Genomic DNA, 17,937 nt, shown 5'->3' on the forward strand with positions numbered 1-17,937 from the left:
ACAACTAACCTCTGACATCATTTCAATTGGGTAAATTACTCTACAGAAATTTTAATTTACCTATTAATACATTAATGGGTAAACTGTTATTTGTCTGTACACCTAATATTAGCAGGAATCGCTGCAAACCCGCGGCGTTTCGTTGACGTCGATTGAAAAACTCGGCCACCATCGACAATTAGAATGAAAAATTAATGACGGGTGATGATCAAAAGTGAATGGAACTGATCGCAACGCGTGTACACAGACGTGGGTCACGCCGGAGTATCAGGCCGTTAATTTCAAATAAACGGAAAAGCACGTTCACCATGCGACTTTCACTGTCGGCCCGCCGGCAAGGAGAGAACACTGGAATTGTTGGTAAAGACCGACGAATTGCGGTAATAGTATCTGCCCGCGAGAAACTTTGCTCACCTCTGGATGGTAATCATGCCCGGCGAGAGGTCGTAATTTTCTTAAAAACTTTCGGCTAATCGCGTCAGTTAAATATCATTTAAAGAAGAGGAAAGAATTTAATGATAAAATTATTGCGGCACGAGCGACGCGCTCCAGAGATCGCAAGTAGTGTTGGGTCATCCCGTAAGTAACGCGGCATTTCGGTATGTATGTTAATCAGAGCAAATTTAAACTTTCCTAGATTAGTTTCGAAGAACAGGCACTAGACGGAAATTTGTGTATTCTTGTTATCGATTTGAAATGACTAAAGATGAAATAGAAATTTTATTTCATATACGCATTTTAATCACTGCTTAACGAACATAAAATCCTGCTAAACACATGAGCAATCTTTTGAAATCCAAAGTCTGGGAACAAAACTCCCAATTATGTATATCAGCATATCAAATTCTCTAACATATGTTCCACACTCTGTCAGATTTTTTACAGAATTCTTGCATGCTGTTAAATAGAGAAAATAGAGGAAAACCGGATTATCTGAATTTTCCCTATTACTACCTTTCTGGTAGGGATAAAGGGTTGAAAATTGATGCAGACTGTTTTCGGTAACTTATTGATCCAATTCCATAAACTCATTCTTCCTAAACGAATGTGATTTTATAAACAACAAACCACGGAATATAACGCAAAGCTAATTAAACCGTACAAAAAACATTCTTTATTCAAAACCAATTACAAAGTCGCTCCTCAGATGAACAAGTAAATAAGCCAACATCGTGAATCACTGAATAAAAATGCTACTACGAGATCCACCGATTATTTCCAGCAGTGTAATAACAATCGCAGGTGAAATGTAGAAATCATTAAGCGCGTATCAGGGTGTCTAATCGTATTTATTCAAGGTGGGGATTGGGAGTAATTTGTAGTAATCCGATAAACAAGGATACGTGCGTGTATACATTATTCGCGAGCGTGCACACAAGGATCAAGTTAAGCAGAGAGAACTCGGCGTTACATTGCAACCTCCGACCCAGATAAAGAATGCTTCAAGTGTGTACTCGTTGCAGGTGAATGCACCCGGCGCGGAAGAGACCAGCTTCGGCCGCGAGTGTGTTCAGAAAATGGTGCAAATACCGGACCGGCGAACACCGAATATCTCGTGGATTATTCATATCCGCGTGGCTGATTGTCGTATAAATTCCGAGACGTTTTCGTTTGCCACGCTGATGAATCAACGTTTACACAGACTCCGTGGATCGATGGAACTTTTCAAAACAAGATCATTCCGTATTAAATGCATACTCAGCCAGCGTATCGGTGTAAATTGGCATCTTAATACCAATCGGCTCTTTTATCGCCCCGGGCTCGGGAACTAGAAATAGTAAATTTGACTGGTGTTATTCGCCAACTAAAATTCCGTTCTCTCTCAAAAAATCCTCGTTACGTACAAATTGTCTATTTAGTTAGGAAACAATTTACATTATCGCCGGTATAAGTACTTTATGCACGATATTTATTAGAGTTAAATTTTGCTAGACTTCTGTTTCACGTAATAATCACGTCTAGCATCAATGAACAGAAGCGATTGAGAGAGAGAAAAAAGAAGAGTGAAAAGAAAACGGGAACGTACAATTTCCCGCGTTCCCACCCCGCGTAAGTATACGGTAGATAGGCGATCTGCATATTTGCAACCGAATAATGGCAAGAAATGATGCAGCACGATGCATTGAACCAAAGGTGTAACAGGTATGCGAAGGCGGTTTTTCCGCGAGTGTGGAGGGGAGGGAGCACAGTCAAGGCAAAAGTAGGGTAAATGTATCCACGTAAGCACCACGGCTCTCCTTTGGAGATCAATCAGAGCGAGTTAAGAATACATACTGCGGTCGTTCGAACACGATTCAAGAAAAATTCATGAATGAAATTGACAGCGCGAAAATGGTCCCTTTTTACGTTGACTCGCCTCATCTTGAGGATGCAGGTAAACTAAAACTAATCCGTTATAATTGGGGCATGAAATACATCTAATTCTAGGTAATACTCTAGGTGAAATAGTTGGACTACGTTGTCCTGTCCCCAAACAACTTTACTGCTTAATACTTTTGAACAGGTTCAATTAAACTATTGAATGAAAGAGAAGCTGTAGTAATAGTTAAGAAATTTTATAGCTGTCACTTTATGTGATTTACGTAACACTTTATACGGCTTATTCAATGAAACCATTTAAATACAACTCTACAGGATGGTCCACGCAAGTGGGACAAGTAATATTTTTTCCTGTTTGTATTAAGCAAGAAATGGAGAACAAAATCGAATGGTTGCAAAAGATCCACATTCATATAAGGTAATCCACGTATGTGGAATACGCAGTTTTTTTTTTAAAGAAGACGTATATATTTTTGCATAAATTAAGTCCTCCCATACTTTTTTGTTGCAAAAAAGGTAATAAAGTCTGTTACTCGCAAGTTGAGTCACGAGAAATTTCTTCTATTTAAATTCGAACTCATTAAATCACTCAACTTTTTCCTCCATGACTTTTTTCCAAATGACAGTCAGAAACAGGGTATGACCTGTCCCAGCTACTCGGACCGCTCCATACGTTACCGTTAAAAACACCACTACATTTCTAGGTGACAGTTTATCCTTGATACATGATTTATCCCGCTATCACCCCCCTCTTACCGTTCCATAAAAACGATCCGCTAATTATTTCGAGCACTACAATTTACGCCGCGTCGCGTTCCCAGGATATTACTACTTGATTCGTTGATCCGCTGCGCGACAACGGCGGCCGATACGTATGGCGCGTAACGATCGAGAAACACCGGAAGCGAGAACGCAGTGTTCCTTTTTTTTCATCCGTGTTCCGTTAGCAGTTTAATGACTGTGTTGGACAATTCCTATCCCCGATTTAATTCGCTCGTCACACACACACACACACGCGGGAATTTATTCTACCAGGGGAAACGAGCGGACCGTGCAAAACGGAAAAGGTCAAAGTGGAGCAGGATGAACGCCTGTTCTCGAACCACCCGTCGACTGACTGTCAGTGGCAAGGAGACCGAAACACGAAAACCCACGATGAGCCGTGTCCGGTGCGCGTTTAAGGTCAATGGACGGGAGCAACCGAACGAACAACGCGCGTCTCGTACACGTACGAATGCATTTACAAGCGTGCGAAGGTAAATGGCGAACCGAGCACGACAGCCTCGCGACATACCATAGCTGTCACACGCTTGTCAATCGTCGCGAACTGGCTGGCGGTGGACGTTTCGATCTGCGCGCGCCTTTTTCGACCGAAGTTAAGTAAAACATCGTTTACTACTCACCGAGAATCGCCTGGAGGGTCTGCTCGTCCCCGTCCCCGATGACATCCATACCTCCGTTATTAATCGGACCCCTGAGATCTTCCGGGCCCGATCAGCGGGCCCCATTTTGTCTCCAGGCTACGATGTCACTCGACACGACGTCCCACATAGTACACAACATTTCATGTAATTCTCTTCCGTTCTTTTTTCTCTCTTTCTCCCTGTCTGTCTGTCTTTCTTTGTTCGTTTTTTCACTGTCTGTTATTATACTCCCACTCTGTCTTTCCTTTGAAAATCACGAACGATACGTTTTACGATGCTACTTCCGTGTGACCACTATGTTTCCCCGTGCATACGAGCGCAGCGACACACTCGATCTACGATCGATTCTCACCGAGAATCGGCACGGTGAATATCGACGATAACGAGACCATCGCGAGAGGTCGTAAAATCAAACAAATGAAGAGAAAAAAAGGAATCTGTAACCCGTGCCGAAGGAAACGCGCGTGCACTCCCCGAGAACACTTCGACTTTTCCTACGGGTTTTTTTCTCGTTCCGCAGAAACGATTTCTCTGTGTATTATCTACCGCTGGCTCGCCACACCAGGAGCCGTATAGAATCCCGAGGCGCGGACTAAACTTGAGCTCCGTACCGACACCACACGCGCACGGAATGTAATACATGCAAACGCGCCCCGTGCATGTCGCGCCGAGAACGAGCGGGGTCACGTGACACGTTCCAGTCTCCTCCGGGCCGAGTTTGAAAGTCGCGCGCGAGCTCCGCCGCTCGTGAAAATATCGACTGTTTCGCGGGAAAATATATTCGGATTTCGTGTTCGTCGCGTGTATATCGTTATTGTTACTTTCGCTATGGATATCCATCGACAGATTTCGACAACTCGTTGGATATATTTCGGAAATTTGAATGCAACGGTGGGCCTCGGTCGAAGAAGTAGTTGCTGATACAAGATGGCCGTGCCGAGGTTCAACTGACGCGGTAAATCGAAATGGATGGATCTATCGGATTGAAACGTAAGACCACTCCGTTGCTGCATTTCCTCTGGAACATGTGAGTAACCTTTTTGTTTATCAATTATGTATTTATTTCTATTGTGTATACTATTTGCGCATGTTCAAATGTTTAAAGACAATTTGCACATGTCCTGCGAAAATGTACGAATAGAAAGATGTTTTATTAAATAGACAATAGAGTTAGGTTTTATTTGAATGGAACATTCTGATAATGATTATTCAGATGATATGTTCACTCGTTTTATTGGCAATTGCTTTCAAATACTCTTACATTACTTTACATGTCCTTGTTTAACCGGTATTTTTATTGCCTCATCTCGCTTCCACAATGGCGTTTGTATGGTAGTGTGGTTATATTTCAGATTAATCCAATAATTAGCTAATATGGTAAATAATTCGCAACAAAGAGTATAAAAATATTGCATGGGTACTATAAACATTTATTACGTCACATAAGTACAATTGAACACCAAAGGGCTTCTAAATTATTATTATTATTGTTGTTACGTTATTAATACGTTTACATTAAAGTCGCTTAAGGCTTTACATACTCATAAATAATTTACTCTTGCTTTGCTTACACAAATACATATTCTCTTAAATATATTTTACTCTCTGTACAACGTATGTACAAGTATATAGTATATATGTATACATATCACAATCTTCCGCTCAAAATTCATACGTTCATACCGCATACAAGATAGAACTTTGAGGCATTTCATATACCCACAATTCGACTGAAAAAGGAAACTGTTACAACACGATTCTTCCAGTGAATAGATTGATTACGTCTGAAATAACAACTGTCTTGAGTACGGCACATCCATTGTTCACGATAGCTCGTTTATCGAAATGCATATAGAGTCAATTATACAAAACAAATTAATATTCAGAAAATAATCGTTAACAATCGAAAATTCTGCTAAGTCTGCAATGTATCCCTTTAGCCTTTACAATACATCATAATTAGTAAATACTAATAACAACTTTGGTATTATTAGAATGTTGAAATCTATAGCTCGATAAAATTCACTTGCTCAATAAAGGAAATTTCAGCTGAGAAACGTAATCGTTTGGCTATTACCATTCGTGCTAACAGAGACGTTTTCGTCAGAATTTGTTTAAAGCTTTAATAACACTTATTGTCAGCTACAGACTAATCTTCCAACTGAACGAACCAATTGCTAATCATTTACAAAATCAGCAGTTTCCTTCAATGTAAATTCACATTACACCAGAATCTTTTTAAACGTTAATTCGAAATAGTAAATAGAATAAATAATCAGATTTGTACATAATACTTGAAGAAAACGCTGTACAGTGACTTCAATCGTGATTTAATATATCAGGAATAAAAACTTGCACTATTCATAAAATTTTCAGGTGAATGAACCCTCATTATTGGAATTACTTTTTCCTTTTTTTAAGTGAAACCAGTATTTTTATGACTGTAATAGTACCTCATGAATTTCGCTGTGTGTTACTGAAGCACATTATTTCTAGTTAGATTTATAACTTATATAATAAACGTATTGTACTACCTGCATTCAGTCTTTATTGATAAATTAAAGGTCATGGAAATCATTGTGCACGTTAAACTGTAAAATTAACTAGGAACTACAATTAGGATAAAAATATTTAATTGATCTGGGTCCCAATTTTATAATGCTTGGATCTGCCTTTCTGCATTCGAGATTTTATCATTCCAATAAAATTATTATTTACCATCAGCATTAATATCTGTAAGTGTGTATATAGATATTAGGTAGCTGTGTTAATTTTGCAATATATTGCTGCATCGAGAAGCCAAGGAAAAATTCTTTAAATTGTAGAAAGTACTAGTTTTCTCAGAATACTATATATTTAGTTGCAAGTGTTTTAACAGACAAATCTAACTTCTGACACATAGAGAATGCATAAAAATCTGAACTAATGTTCAGTCTAAACCCTGATCTCTCGTTTTGCAGGTCAAATTGTAGTATATCATTTTTATATGTCGAACAGTTTTAATTCCGTTTAAGAATAGTAGCATATTTCATTTAATCATCTCCCTTGAGCTTTGTGACTGATATTAATTGTCAACGAATTGTCATGGCAGTATAGAAATGGCAGCTTATTAAGTGAGACGAAACTCATCCTTAAACAGGTTGAAAACAGACAAGACATCTGTTGGTCTTGACAGATTGAGATTCTCTTCATAGTGTTCCTTTCGTGGTAGAGGTATTCATACCTGGACGAAATAACATGTTCCAGACAATACCTCACAATCGATTCGCGAACCTTCCTGTAGTAACGCAGGTGAATCTTTCTTCCAATGAATTCTGATCAATCCCCATGGTCACTTCTTAGTCGCGTCAATCTCCTACACTCGACGATTTACCACCGTCCAGCGTTTGTTCATACAAACAAAGTGCACGATGAACAAACTCATACTGCTCAGCTGTTTGAACCATACCTCCTCTATCGTACCTAAAATAGAATAAATATGTCACTAAGTAGGTTCAGCATCTCAATAATTTGAAATAGTAAACCAATGCTGTCCATGTAAGAAACTTTTAAACGGAGTATCTCCCCCCCCCCCCTACACGTAGCGTATTGTAAAAAAAGTTGAATTTTATTTAGAACACATTTTCATACCTCATTTGACATAAAATTCCTAAAACATCCACGTTTCCATCCCGCAATAGTTGTGTCATTCCCGTTGCTAAAGCTATGAAACATCCAGTCCGTCCAATTCCTGCGCTACAGTGAACAACAACAGGTCCTGGTAGAGTGTTTACTTCCGCTGCTAAACTAACCAAAGTATCCGCAACTTCAGGGACTGCATGGTCCGGCCATGAGTCATACCTACAACCAATTAACAATTTTGCATTGACACATTAGAACTATCGTGTTTCTTCTTTGATTGTCGTAGACTTAGAAACATATGATGAGGATAACAAAGCGACAGTTAATAAACTGCGATAACTAGAGAAGCATTAGTATAAAATACTCTAATAAATATAGAAATATTGGTATTACATACCAATAATGCTGCACGTGTCTTCTTTCCCCTTCAAATCTAAGTTCTAAATCCCTGACTGTATAACCGTCCCTGGTGTCAATAGAAGTAGCGGTAATAGTGAAAGGTCCAGCTTGTATACGACTGTTTTTATCCAGCGGAAAATATGCTTCGCATTTGGTTTTAGCAGCTTCGTGTAGCTTTGTCATCATAACGACGACAGGAACTTTCTCTGACCAGACCATTTTCCAGAAGTCAGCTACTGTCTGAGCCAATGGTCCCTGTGTTGCAATGTAGCGTGCATCTTCTCCATCGTATCCCTATTAAAATAAACATATGATTTAGAGTATTCTATAGCAAGAAATTTGAAATTATAATGAATGTTGTTTTCTCCCATACATACCCGAATGAAATTGGCATTGATGTAGCTAGAAAGAGGATCATCGGAAGAACCTGGTAGAACCACTCTCGACTGTGGATTTGGTAACACGGAACAGTATCTATTTTTCGACCAAGATCCACAAATATCTAGTTCCTCGGGAAAATTTAATGGAACTTCCCAGAATTCTTTATGAAGCGATGACGGATCACTGACCGCCTTCTTTAGTTGAGATCTCGATAAGACATTTCCAGCGCTCAACAAAAATTCTTCTGCGGTACATTCGCGTGTAGGTGTAACTACGTGTGGTGGACTTTCAGGAGGAGGTGCCAATTCTATAGTCAAGCTTGCGCTTGAACCGCGTCGTTCGAGTAATCCTTTAGCTTTTATCCGTATAGGTTCTGGTCTACGTTCTGGTGTTGCCACTGACATTACCTATAAATAACAAATTATTCATGATAATATCCACGCTTTACAATTCTCTATTTCATCTTGTCCTTCATCTGTTGGGATATATACCTCTGGTAAACCAGTGGCCTGAGTAACTGGTCGGACAGATTGAACAGATACAGATGGTTTCACTGTAGGTTGGTGAACCCATTGGCCCTCAACAGATACTTTTGTAGATTTAGTAGGCTTCTCTGAATGACAGACAGTACCTTCCTCTACCAAACCTCTCCTATCACCATCCTCTGCATCCTTTTCACGCGACATTTGTTTTCTTAGCCATAACAAAATCTAAATTTGAAAAATTGGTGTTATAGATTATTTTACTCGACAAGACATATTAAAGCTTCTTAAGACCAAAATCTTACCAAGTATGTAAAGAGAATAGCACCAGCGATGGCACAAAGTGCTATAAAGAGCGATAACTGCCAGTCTAGCCATGATAAAGTTGCAGTGGAGTGTACCTCCTGTCCTGCACGGGTACTGAGTTGAGCTGCTTGCAAATCCATTCCAGCATCGTCCAGTCCCGTTATGGACTGAGGAATCCTGTATGCAAACAATTGATATTCAATTTGACATCCAATCAATTATAAATGTACATCTAATATGATGTTTCAATAACATACCTGTGATGAGATCGAGCAGACATTCCCTCTGTAGATGGCAGTAAAGGGATAGGTAGCACTGTGTCTGTGTGCCACCTTTGTTCAGTAATTAAATAAAACTTCTCCAAAAGATCTGAATTATCGTCATTGCTTGAGATGTCATAATAGTTTAAGTCATTCACATAATGATTAGTCAATGGAGTATTAGTACCTCCTGCAACACAAATGAAATAAAGACTGTGAGTTTAGTTCATAACAAATCAAATCTATTCATACAATTCACTAAGATTTAATTTCAATAGAAAAAAAGAATTAACAAAATAATTTCACAGCTGCGTTTAATACTGTCAAGCACAGTATACTAACAAATAAACTATTTATCAAGTGCATAATTTTGCACAGACGTTCACACATACACACACACAACCAAATACCAATCATCACAAAAAAAAACAAAAATATTTTTTTCCAAGCCACGGCAATATACTGATCACGTTACACGTGGACGTGGATCCAATTAAATCAAAACCGAATACCGTTACACATTTTTTTACCGCAACACCGAACACATTCCCCGTTGTCCCTGATGAGAACGTAGCCCGGCCGACGGTGCCACCGTTCGTGGTTCTAACCGTCGGAAATAGATCCTCGTGAATCGGAGGAAACAGCTTCCGTGCGGTTGCACAGGAAGTAAACATCGCGCGTTAATTTTATGAACGGAACAACTCGGAAATTCGGAAGCAGGGATGGATGACAGGGGTGACGGGCAGATGTAGTATACCCCGATTCCGAGGAGTGCATGTGACAAGTGGATGAATAGCATCTCGTTCCAGTCACCAACACACACATACACATCGCACACACGTGCGACGTGTCGCGCGATATGTCTCCACGTACACGCGGCTCGCATTTACACACAAACACGAAGAAAACAACGTACACACACATGCAAATAAACTACATCCTGTTTCGCGAGCGCGTGTGCGGTCTGTGTATGTGTGTGTGCACACGCGGCGGTTAACAGATTCGAAGAGCACCACCACTGTACGAAGAGCGGACGACGAGACGGTTTGAACGGTTTGATCGATACCTTTAGCGAATAGCACGCACGACAGGACCACGAGGTGGATCGTGTTCTCCTGCGCGAACCGTGGCCCGCGGTTTGAAACTAGCGGCTGCGTGGACGTGTAAACAGCCATGTTGAGAGAGAGATATTCCGTTGGCAGCGAACCAGCCGGATCCCGTCTGCGCAAGCCTTTCGTTCGAACTGCCGAAGCCGAAGACGCCGTTCGTGTACCCTGACCTGGGCTTCGGTTCGGCTCGGCCTTGCACTCCCGGTTACCGTACGGGAGGAAATACCGGCCAATCGGAGCGAAGCCGCACGCAACCGACGTCCAATCCCGGGGACGGTTTACTACCAGTACCGGGAATTTGGCGGGAGGGACTCAAGGTGAATGAAAGCGAAGCACGTGCAAACTAATGATAGTAAAACGCATTCGGATTCAAGTTTTACGTTTGCCCATTGAGACCAAGCCCCGAGAAGGTTATTCCGTTTCGGGCGACGAATGCATGCTCGTTTCGAGTCATTTAGCCAGACGACGACGCGTACACGTACACGCGTGTTCTCACGCGGGACGATGTCACGCCCGCTAAACGGAAATGTACCATTTTTACGGCCACTATACCGAGAAGTTTTTTTTCCTTCGCTCTTACGGACGCGTGAAAGAATTTGTCGTAGACCATTCCATGTGAACCGATCAATTTGAATATACTGTGTACGTTTTTATTCGATTAATTTGACAGTATCCAGCCAAGCAAAACGGTTGCAATAGTAGTTGCAAGAATATAAGACAAATAAGGACGAAATGGAAAATAAAATGTATAAAATAGGAAGATATGTACAACTTAAGTAACTGCACAAGTAATCTGATAAATTACGGATCATCTTTCGTAATTAAGTATTTCTTATATGTAGTGTGCATTCTACAGTTGTGGATGCACTATTTGTTTTGACACCAAAAGTTACACCAAATCAATTGTATCAAATTGAAACTTTACTATTTTAAAGCTCAATCCATATGTACTTAAACTTCATAGAATATCATTTCTGATAAGCACTATTGTTCAGTAAAGGGGGTCATTAAAAAAGGTAAACAATAATTAAAAATACTTTCGAGGAATAAATGTTCCAAAATTCCTCTAGCATCAAACCATACATAGCCGACGATCAGTGAAAGAATAACTCTCGGAATGATATGCTCGCGATTATTGGATTGCCGAAGGAACGCAGCGAAAGAAAGAAGAACGATACGAACGTCTCAGCATTGTCTAATCGCATGGACGTTTATGGGTCACGGATACCCGTCACGGTGGTTAAACATTAAGAGAAATATTTTTACGTCGCGCTGACGCATCTCGGGGTTGAATCATCGGTCGTGCGTAGCTCAGCGATATGAAATTAAAGTTGAAAAGCATAAAAAAAAAAAAATACAACACCGTTGAAGAATCGTTAGCCGTTGATTGAGTTCGAATTACCGTGTACTAAAATACCATCGAAGCACGGCCTCATGTTTGCGCAAGTGTGACTCCCGTACTTTTCCATCCGGAATTTGTAAAACGATCGTAGCTCCTCGTTGGTTTTCAGGCAGTTTACGGCCTGGCCAATTAATTAATATTTAACCGCTGACGAAACAATCTCCGGTTATCTCGCAACCACCAGTGTGTTGGAAAGAACCACTACTACGGTATTCACCGAGATTCTTGGCCGTGTCGAACAAATTAGCTTACCCTTTATCGACCATTCGATTGGACATTGTTCCGTGCTGGAACGAAAACCTAACCCCCCCCTGTAAACCGTCTTACGCGTTTCTCAAGAATATCTCGGTGATTCAGAAAACCGGATGTTGCCCATTCATCCCTGCCATATGCCCGACCGTCCAATATTCGCTCTGTCGAATCATTCTTCCTCTTCTGTTTATGTTTCGTCTATCTTCTTCCCTCGCGAAAAGAGGCGATCAGCGAATTTTAAACGATCCCGTGGAAGATTCTACTTAATTTCTTCATTTTCACCTTGTCAATCATGTCGACGATACGTATGTTTATTTTTGTTTTTCAATAATGGTAATTCAACGTCTTTTCGTTTTTTTTATTGCTCAGTTGGACGATCTTTTTGTATATGTATTGTATAGATAAGCTTTTTCTCTGATGATAGTGTTGTTGAACGTTGCCGTTCTGTTATACAATATTTCTACTGTATTTCTCGCAACGCCGACGTTCAATGAACTCTCTCATTTCTCCGAAGCTACAACACGTCGTCGCTTACCGATGCCTGTCACACTACAATGGTAACCGGCTATCATTGTCGTAGCAGCCGCTGAAAAATCAATAAGCACCGTACCGGAACCGAAACACCCCGCGGTGCGTTTCCCATTTTCTCTAAATTCGTGAATCCCTTTGTCGAGGCCCAGTCATGGCCGAGCGAAGCCAGTCGGACGCGATACCGGGCAGAAACTATTTTATCTCCATCGGCCGGCGCGGCGGGCCGAACATGTGATAATAGCGTCAGCGGTTGATAGAATCCATGGCAGCACGATTTCAATTTAAAATGTATGTTGCTCGAGGTGCACTCGACATTTCAATCGCGACAATTTCAAATTTCATAACACTGTGTACATATTCCTTTCGAGGTACGTAATTGTCTCTTTCGCGAGAACACGTCCATCAGACAGTGTAAAATATCTTAATATCACTTGAATCATTTATAACTATTTCTTATTTTTACAGAAAAATTAGTATATTATTTTTTTAAATGTTACAATGTCGTCACGATTACACGTTATGAAAGAGGATAGTTCAGTGGATTATTAGCCACCAAGACGGAAAAATCCTCACTCGGAGAGGAACTTTCACGAAAATCGACGAGCGTAGATCCGCACGAATCGTAGGGCAGTCGAGCCACTGACTAAATTAGAGCCTCCATTCACCCTTCTGAGGGAGCTTGTGTGCTTTCGTAGGGCGCACGCAGCCGGACAACGCACTTGCGTAAAATTGCGAGACGCCGATTGGTCTTCGAGCGTGGATCCCGTGGGTGGTGCCGGGGTGTTTTGCAAGGCACACGGCTTCGAAATGTATTATAGGGACGGGGGGGGGGAGAGGAGGGCAAAGACAGTCGCACAAAAAGTTATTGTGCTCTCGAGAACACTGAACTGAAACTAATTGGACGATTCAGTAACTTTGGTAAGTACTCACCACCCACGGTCATGTCAAATCGTATATTTTTCTCTTAAAGGTATCCTTTCATTATTATAAAAATACGTAAATTGCAAACAGTAAATAGACTTTAAATCTTGATAGGATTTTATGTAAGTGCTGATTAGTATAATAATTTTGTTTCTCTGATTGTAAAAAACACTTCGTTTGTGTTGCTTAGTATGAAAATAAAATATATATCTTTAAATAACAAAATTAATTTTTTTGAAGAATACCGAAATGTTTAAAGACATGATTAAATTAGTATAGTAATCTACCTAGTTAGGATTAGTCATTTATTACGTAGCATTAGTTGCATTCGTCAGAAATCTGTTTAGATTCTTATTGCATTGTTAGTCAATCTTATCTATGTATATATAATCACGATTCCGCAATCGCTTCCTTTTTGAATCACAGATATTGCCAGCTGTACATACTTGATGCAATGTGTATTTTATCGAAAAGAATCGATCGTTCGGATCAACTGATCAGCGATAAAAATATTATTTAAGGTTTACTCGAATACACACGCGGATTCTAAACACTTCAAGCAGACATTAAAGATAAGAATGAAAGTATTGACTGTATTCAAGATTTCATAAGTGGTTAAGCCTCATTTCCTCAAATACTTTTTATTAACGCGTAACTGTAAATAAGTACTACAGCTAATATATATTTAAATAATGTCAGTAAACACTGTTAGTAAATAAAAAGACCAAAAAGAAGAATGAATGAACAAGCAATAAGAATGTTACTGTGAATGTTATGAAAAAATTTAACAGAATTTAGTCCTCCATTGTCACACTGGGTCAAATTGACCCAAGAATTGACTTTGAAGTAAAATATCTTTGAGGCATCATTGAAAATGGTACTACTGGAGTCATGTAGTACTAATTTCACGTATCCTAAAAAAATTTGTTTTCAGAATTTTTGTTTCAAACATTTTTTTAAACATAATGAAGTTTTCAACGTTACTGTTTAACTGTGAAAATATATACTACAACGTTCAAATTTCATCTCGGAATTTTTGGCGACTTAGTGTAACAAATTATTTGTAAACAACAGCTGATTTGAATATTGGCTTGGGTCAAATTGACCTAATGTGACAACTACTTTTGAAACCAGGAGATTAATATTACGGAAATTAATATTAAATTAACAACAGAGAGTTAATATTATTATTAATAACGCATTAAAACACCTAGTACAGGGATTAAAATTCTGTTCAATTTTCATTTTCATACATTAGTATCAAAAATTATAATTCTGCATAAACATCCGCGGTCTAATGACCATAGTCCCAAGTATGTGCAATTCTTCCTCTAACACTGTATACGTGTATAACGAGGTGTAGCACGGATAAGTAGCTAGTCAAAGGATTTCACGACTCGCACGTCTGGATAGGCACATCTACAATGTTCAGTGAGTGCTCAATGAAATCTCGTTTAGCGTATACTATAAAGCGTTCGTTATTCATCGCGAGTCATTGGCCGAGAACGGTCCCCGGGACCAACGTTGATAAAGCGTCGTTGAAAATCAGCCGGAGGTTCCATTGTTTATTCTAGCCGTTCCTCTTACACATACACTCCGATCCTACGGTCTTGTTAAAAGAACCATTACGCTGTAAATGTATCAATTAAAATTTTCACCCCCGCGTATCGTGATTTTATTCGTGGGCGAAGTTACGAGATTTCGACTTTGAACGTCCTTCGGCTCGTTTCGTCTAGAGATCAAGACCAGGGAATAAAAGTGAGGGACGATTTAACGATGCAAAAGAAAACGAAGAAAATCAGGGTGAAGTTGTCGGTAGCCTTTATTCCCCGTCGTGGCGTAGGCGACGAAAGAAAAATCGTATTACGTAAAGACGGATTTTCCAAGGGCAATAAACGTGACTATGTGTGCGAGGGTGTTAGGTACCTTGACAGTTCCTTTCTGGCTACGTCGCCAGACAGTCGAAACAACTTGCTCGTCTCGAAAAGTGGCCGTCCCGACGCGTTGGATGGCGAGAAAGAACAAGAAAAAAAAGAAGGAACGAGGATAATCCTACGGCGATTTTCTCGAGATGCTTATTCGTCGAGCACGTGCGACCGTCTACGAGCTTCTTCTTTTCGTCCCTGATTCCCGTTCTTCCGCTTCGCACCTGTAAATTTACGTGTTACAATCAGTATGCAGGGGAGAAAATGTTGAACGCGTATAAGAATGATTTCCGTAAAATTTGCATCGTACGACGCGGATTTTATTCTGAAATCCGAACAAATGCCAATCAACTGAAGTAGTCAAAGGAAAAGACACATTCTGAGTTAGGTAGGCTTCGCGTGATTGCGTTTTAAACGAGAGATGACACGAGTTATCCCCGGTAAAGTAGATTAGACCATGCCGAATCGATTTCTCGAGACTGTAGGCTGTCTCGTGATAGAATGACTCATGGGAACACTACGTGACTGGGTTCATTCGATTCCTCTAAATGCAACTTAACAACTACACCTGAATGCATACCACGAAACTTTGCATCAATCGATCTATCACAAAATCTTCTACTGATATTCCATTCTATATTATAATTAATACGTGTTAAAAAGAATACAGTTTCGAATGTCCTTGGAGCCGATCCATACAAAACATAATTTCGAACATCGATCAATTGCTTCTGTCAGGCTTACTTGAAAAAAAAAAATATTACTAACATTAAAAGGCCATCAGAGACATTCGGAACTATAGCCGTGAGAAATATTATTCCTCAATGAATTCGTTATCTATCCATTGAAACATAACCGTGAACCTGTAGCTTCCAAAGTTTCGTTCTAGACACTTACCCCTTCCGGTCGAAGCAACGTCTTCCCCGGACTTTAAACACACATCAACCACTCAGTCTCGATTTTTTTCTCAGTCAACATACCGCCCATTATACGTTCCTTCTCACTGCGCGCGATCATTAAAAGATTCATCGTGTGTACGTCCCTCGTGTTCCGTAAACGAACGGCCAAGCACTACCGCGAGACGGTCCATTCAAGTGGCGTCCAACAAAAATACATAGGTGTCCCCGTTCTAGCCCTTCGCGATTCCCAACGGCTGACAAGGTCCCATCGGTCACGCGCGACCTGTCCTTCCCGTTGAAACGCTTAAATTGGCCTCGTCGTAGACACACACGTAAGATATCAACGGGACATTACCTTCCCGTGCAAACTTTCATCCCTTCCATTTGGACAGAACCATCAGTTGCACGAGGATCTAAGTCAGCTTCAGTTATCTCGCGGGGACGTAGTCAGCGACGACGAGGGTGTCGTCGAGTAATACGCGGTACGCCGGCTGCCACTTGCATCGGACGCATCTGAATGGCGTCTGAACGGGTTGCAAAATGACGGCCAACTGCATTCACCTCTTTCGGTGGCCGTGGAGGGTGGACGGGTGGCGAGGTGGAGTGCAGACGCGCGCATTCGTGACACGGATACGAGGAGACCCACCTTCCCCTCTTCTCGCGGTACCGCGGCCTCGCTTCATCCCCCTGAATGTGTATACCACCCAACAGGGTGAGCTACCGATGGTGTGTCGTTCTTGTCTCACCCCCTTCAAAGTGCACCTCGACCTGATCTCCCCCTATTCCGTATACCTAGAGTATCTGCATACCTAGCGTCCACCGCTCTCGATTCACACACCATTCTCGTGGATCATCAGAGTGATGCCTGGGGGTCTGTCTCTCGGCTCCACCTGTAACCAGACGGCTTTTCCACGTCGTATTATTTCACCGTTGTTAAGGGTAATTCGGTTTCGACAGCCCCGTTCATCGAATCACTGGCTGGAAAGCCGACGGATCGATATACTTTTAAAATAAATTCACCCCTAAAATGGGGACGAGCACGTTGGGGCAGTCCTCGTTACGCAGTTGAACGGTGTTTATGGGTTGGATAGATTTTGGGGGATGAATTGTGGTACCGGAACAAATCTATCAACTGATTCGCTGAACTTAAGGATAATCCTGTTTCTAATCTATCTCTAATTCCTATGACCACCGCATTCATTTCGCTCTAACTTCTATTTCTAAGCTACACATTGTCCACCGTACAAATGCAAGAGCCATCCCTTTGGACCAAGCGTGGCTCTTCATCGCGCCAGAGATGTCCCTTCTTCGTAGTACATACATATTTCCTCCGTTTCCTCCCGCCGAAACGAGTCATTACACTAATGCAAAGGAGAGACAGTGAAAACACTCCAACGGGGAGGGGGGCGTCAGCTAAAGTGGATGAAAAACAGTTCGGTTCGTTCTCCCGTTGTGTTCCCGTGTCGCGACAACTATTGCCGCGTGTATCGACCTACATTGTGCCCTCGGTCAATTCGTGTCTCGTTGGGTCCATTCAGCTAGCCCACTGAAAGGGAGCACGGGATTTCTTTCAGACGTTTCTCTACTCGATGGCTGATCCTGATTCTTTGGTTTTAGCCACCCCTTCGCTGGGTAATCCCCTTCGTCTGAACGTCGCCAGGGCTTTTCCCCTTCGTCCCGTTCATCCGCGTTCCGAGTAGCAATTG

The 17,937-nt window shown here is 41.1% G+C and overlaps 2 protein-coding genes across 2 annotated transcripts in view; both read right to left on the minus strand.

Annotated features, from left to right (window-relative positions):
- LOC107188362 (myelin regulatory factor-like protein) overlaps nucleotides 1-4,142 on the minus strand; it is a 65,142-nt gene extending 61,000 nt beyond the window's left edge. The window contains exon 1 of the mRNA XM_015576638.1: nucleotides 3,723-4,142. Within this exon, the coding sequence (XP_015432124.1) occupies nucleotides 3,723-3,771 (49 nt within the window). The 5' untranslated portion in view covers nucleotides 3,772-4,142. The remainder of the gene's footprint in view (nucleotides 1-3,722) is intronic.
- Nucleotides 4,143-7,037: 2,895 nt separating this feature from the next.
- On the minus strand, nucleotides 7,038-10,367 carry LOC107188433 (tyrosine-protein phosphatase non-receptor type 7-like). Its single transcript, XM_015576727.1, has 8 exons — nucleotides 10,259-10,367; nucleotides 9,190-9,382; nucleotides 8,932-9,109; nucleotides 8,636-8,854; nucleotides 8,141-8,551; nucleotides 7,762-8,057; nucleotides 7,374-7,583; nucleotides 7,038-7,205 (listed from the first exon to the last, which is right to left on the minus strand). Exons 1-8 carry the CDS (start codon nucleotides 10,365-10,367, stop codon nucleotides 7,091-7,093), a joined length of 1,731 nt encoding a protein of 576 aa, XP_015432213.1. The 3' UTR covers nucleotides 7,038-7,090.
- Nucleotides 10,368-17,937: the final 7,570 nt, after the last annotated feature.

This window comes from Dufourea novaeangliae, unplaced genomic scaffold (genome assembly GCF_001272555.1).
Source record: "Dufourea novaeangliae isolate 0120121106 unplaced genomic scaffold, ASM127255v1 scaffold124, whole genome shotgun sequence".
In the NCBI taxonomy this organism is placed as follows: domain Eukaryota; kingdom Metazoa; phylum Arthropoda; class Insecta; order Hymenoptera; family Halictidae; genus Dufourea; species Dufourea novaeangliae.

Coding starts and splice junctions, on each gene's coding strand:
- LOC107188433 (XM_015576727.1), bottom strand. CDS start 10,367: ATGGCTGTTTACACGTCCACGCAGCCGCTAGTTTCAAACCGCGGGCCA. Junction 9,383..10,258: donor GTGCGTGCTATTCGCTAAAG/GTATCGATCAAA, acceptor TTTGTGTTGCAG/GAGGTACTAATACTCCATTG. Junction 7,584..7,761: donor AGACACGTGCAGCATTATTG/GTATGTAATACC, acceptor AATTGGTTGTAG/GTATGACTCATGGCCGGACC.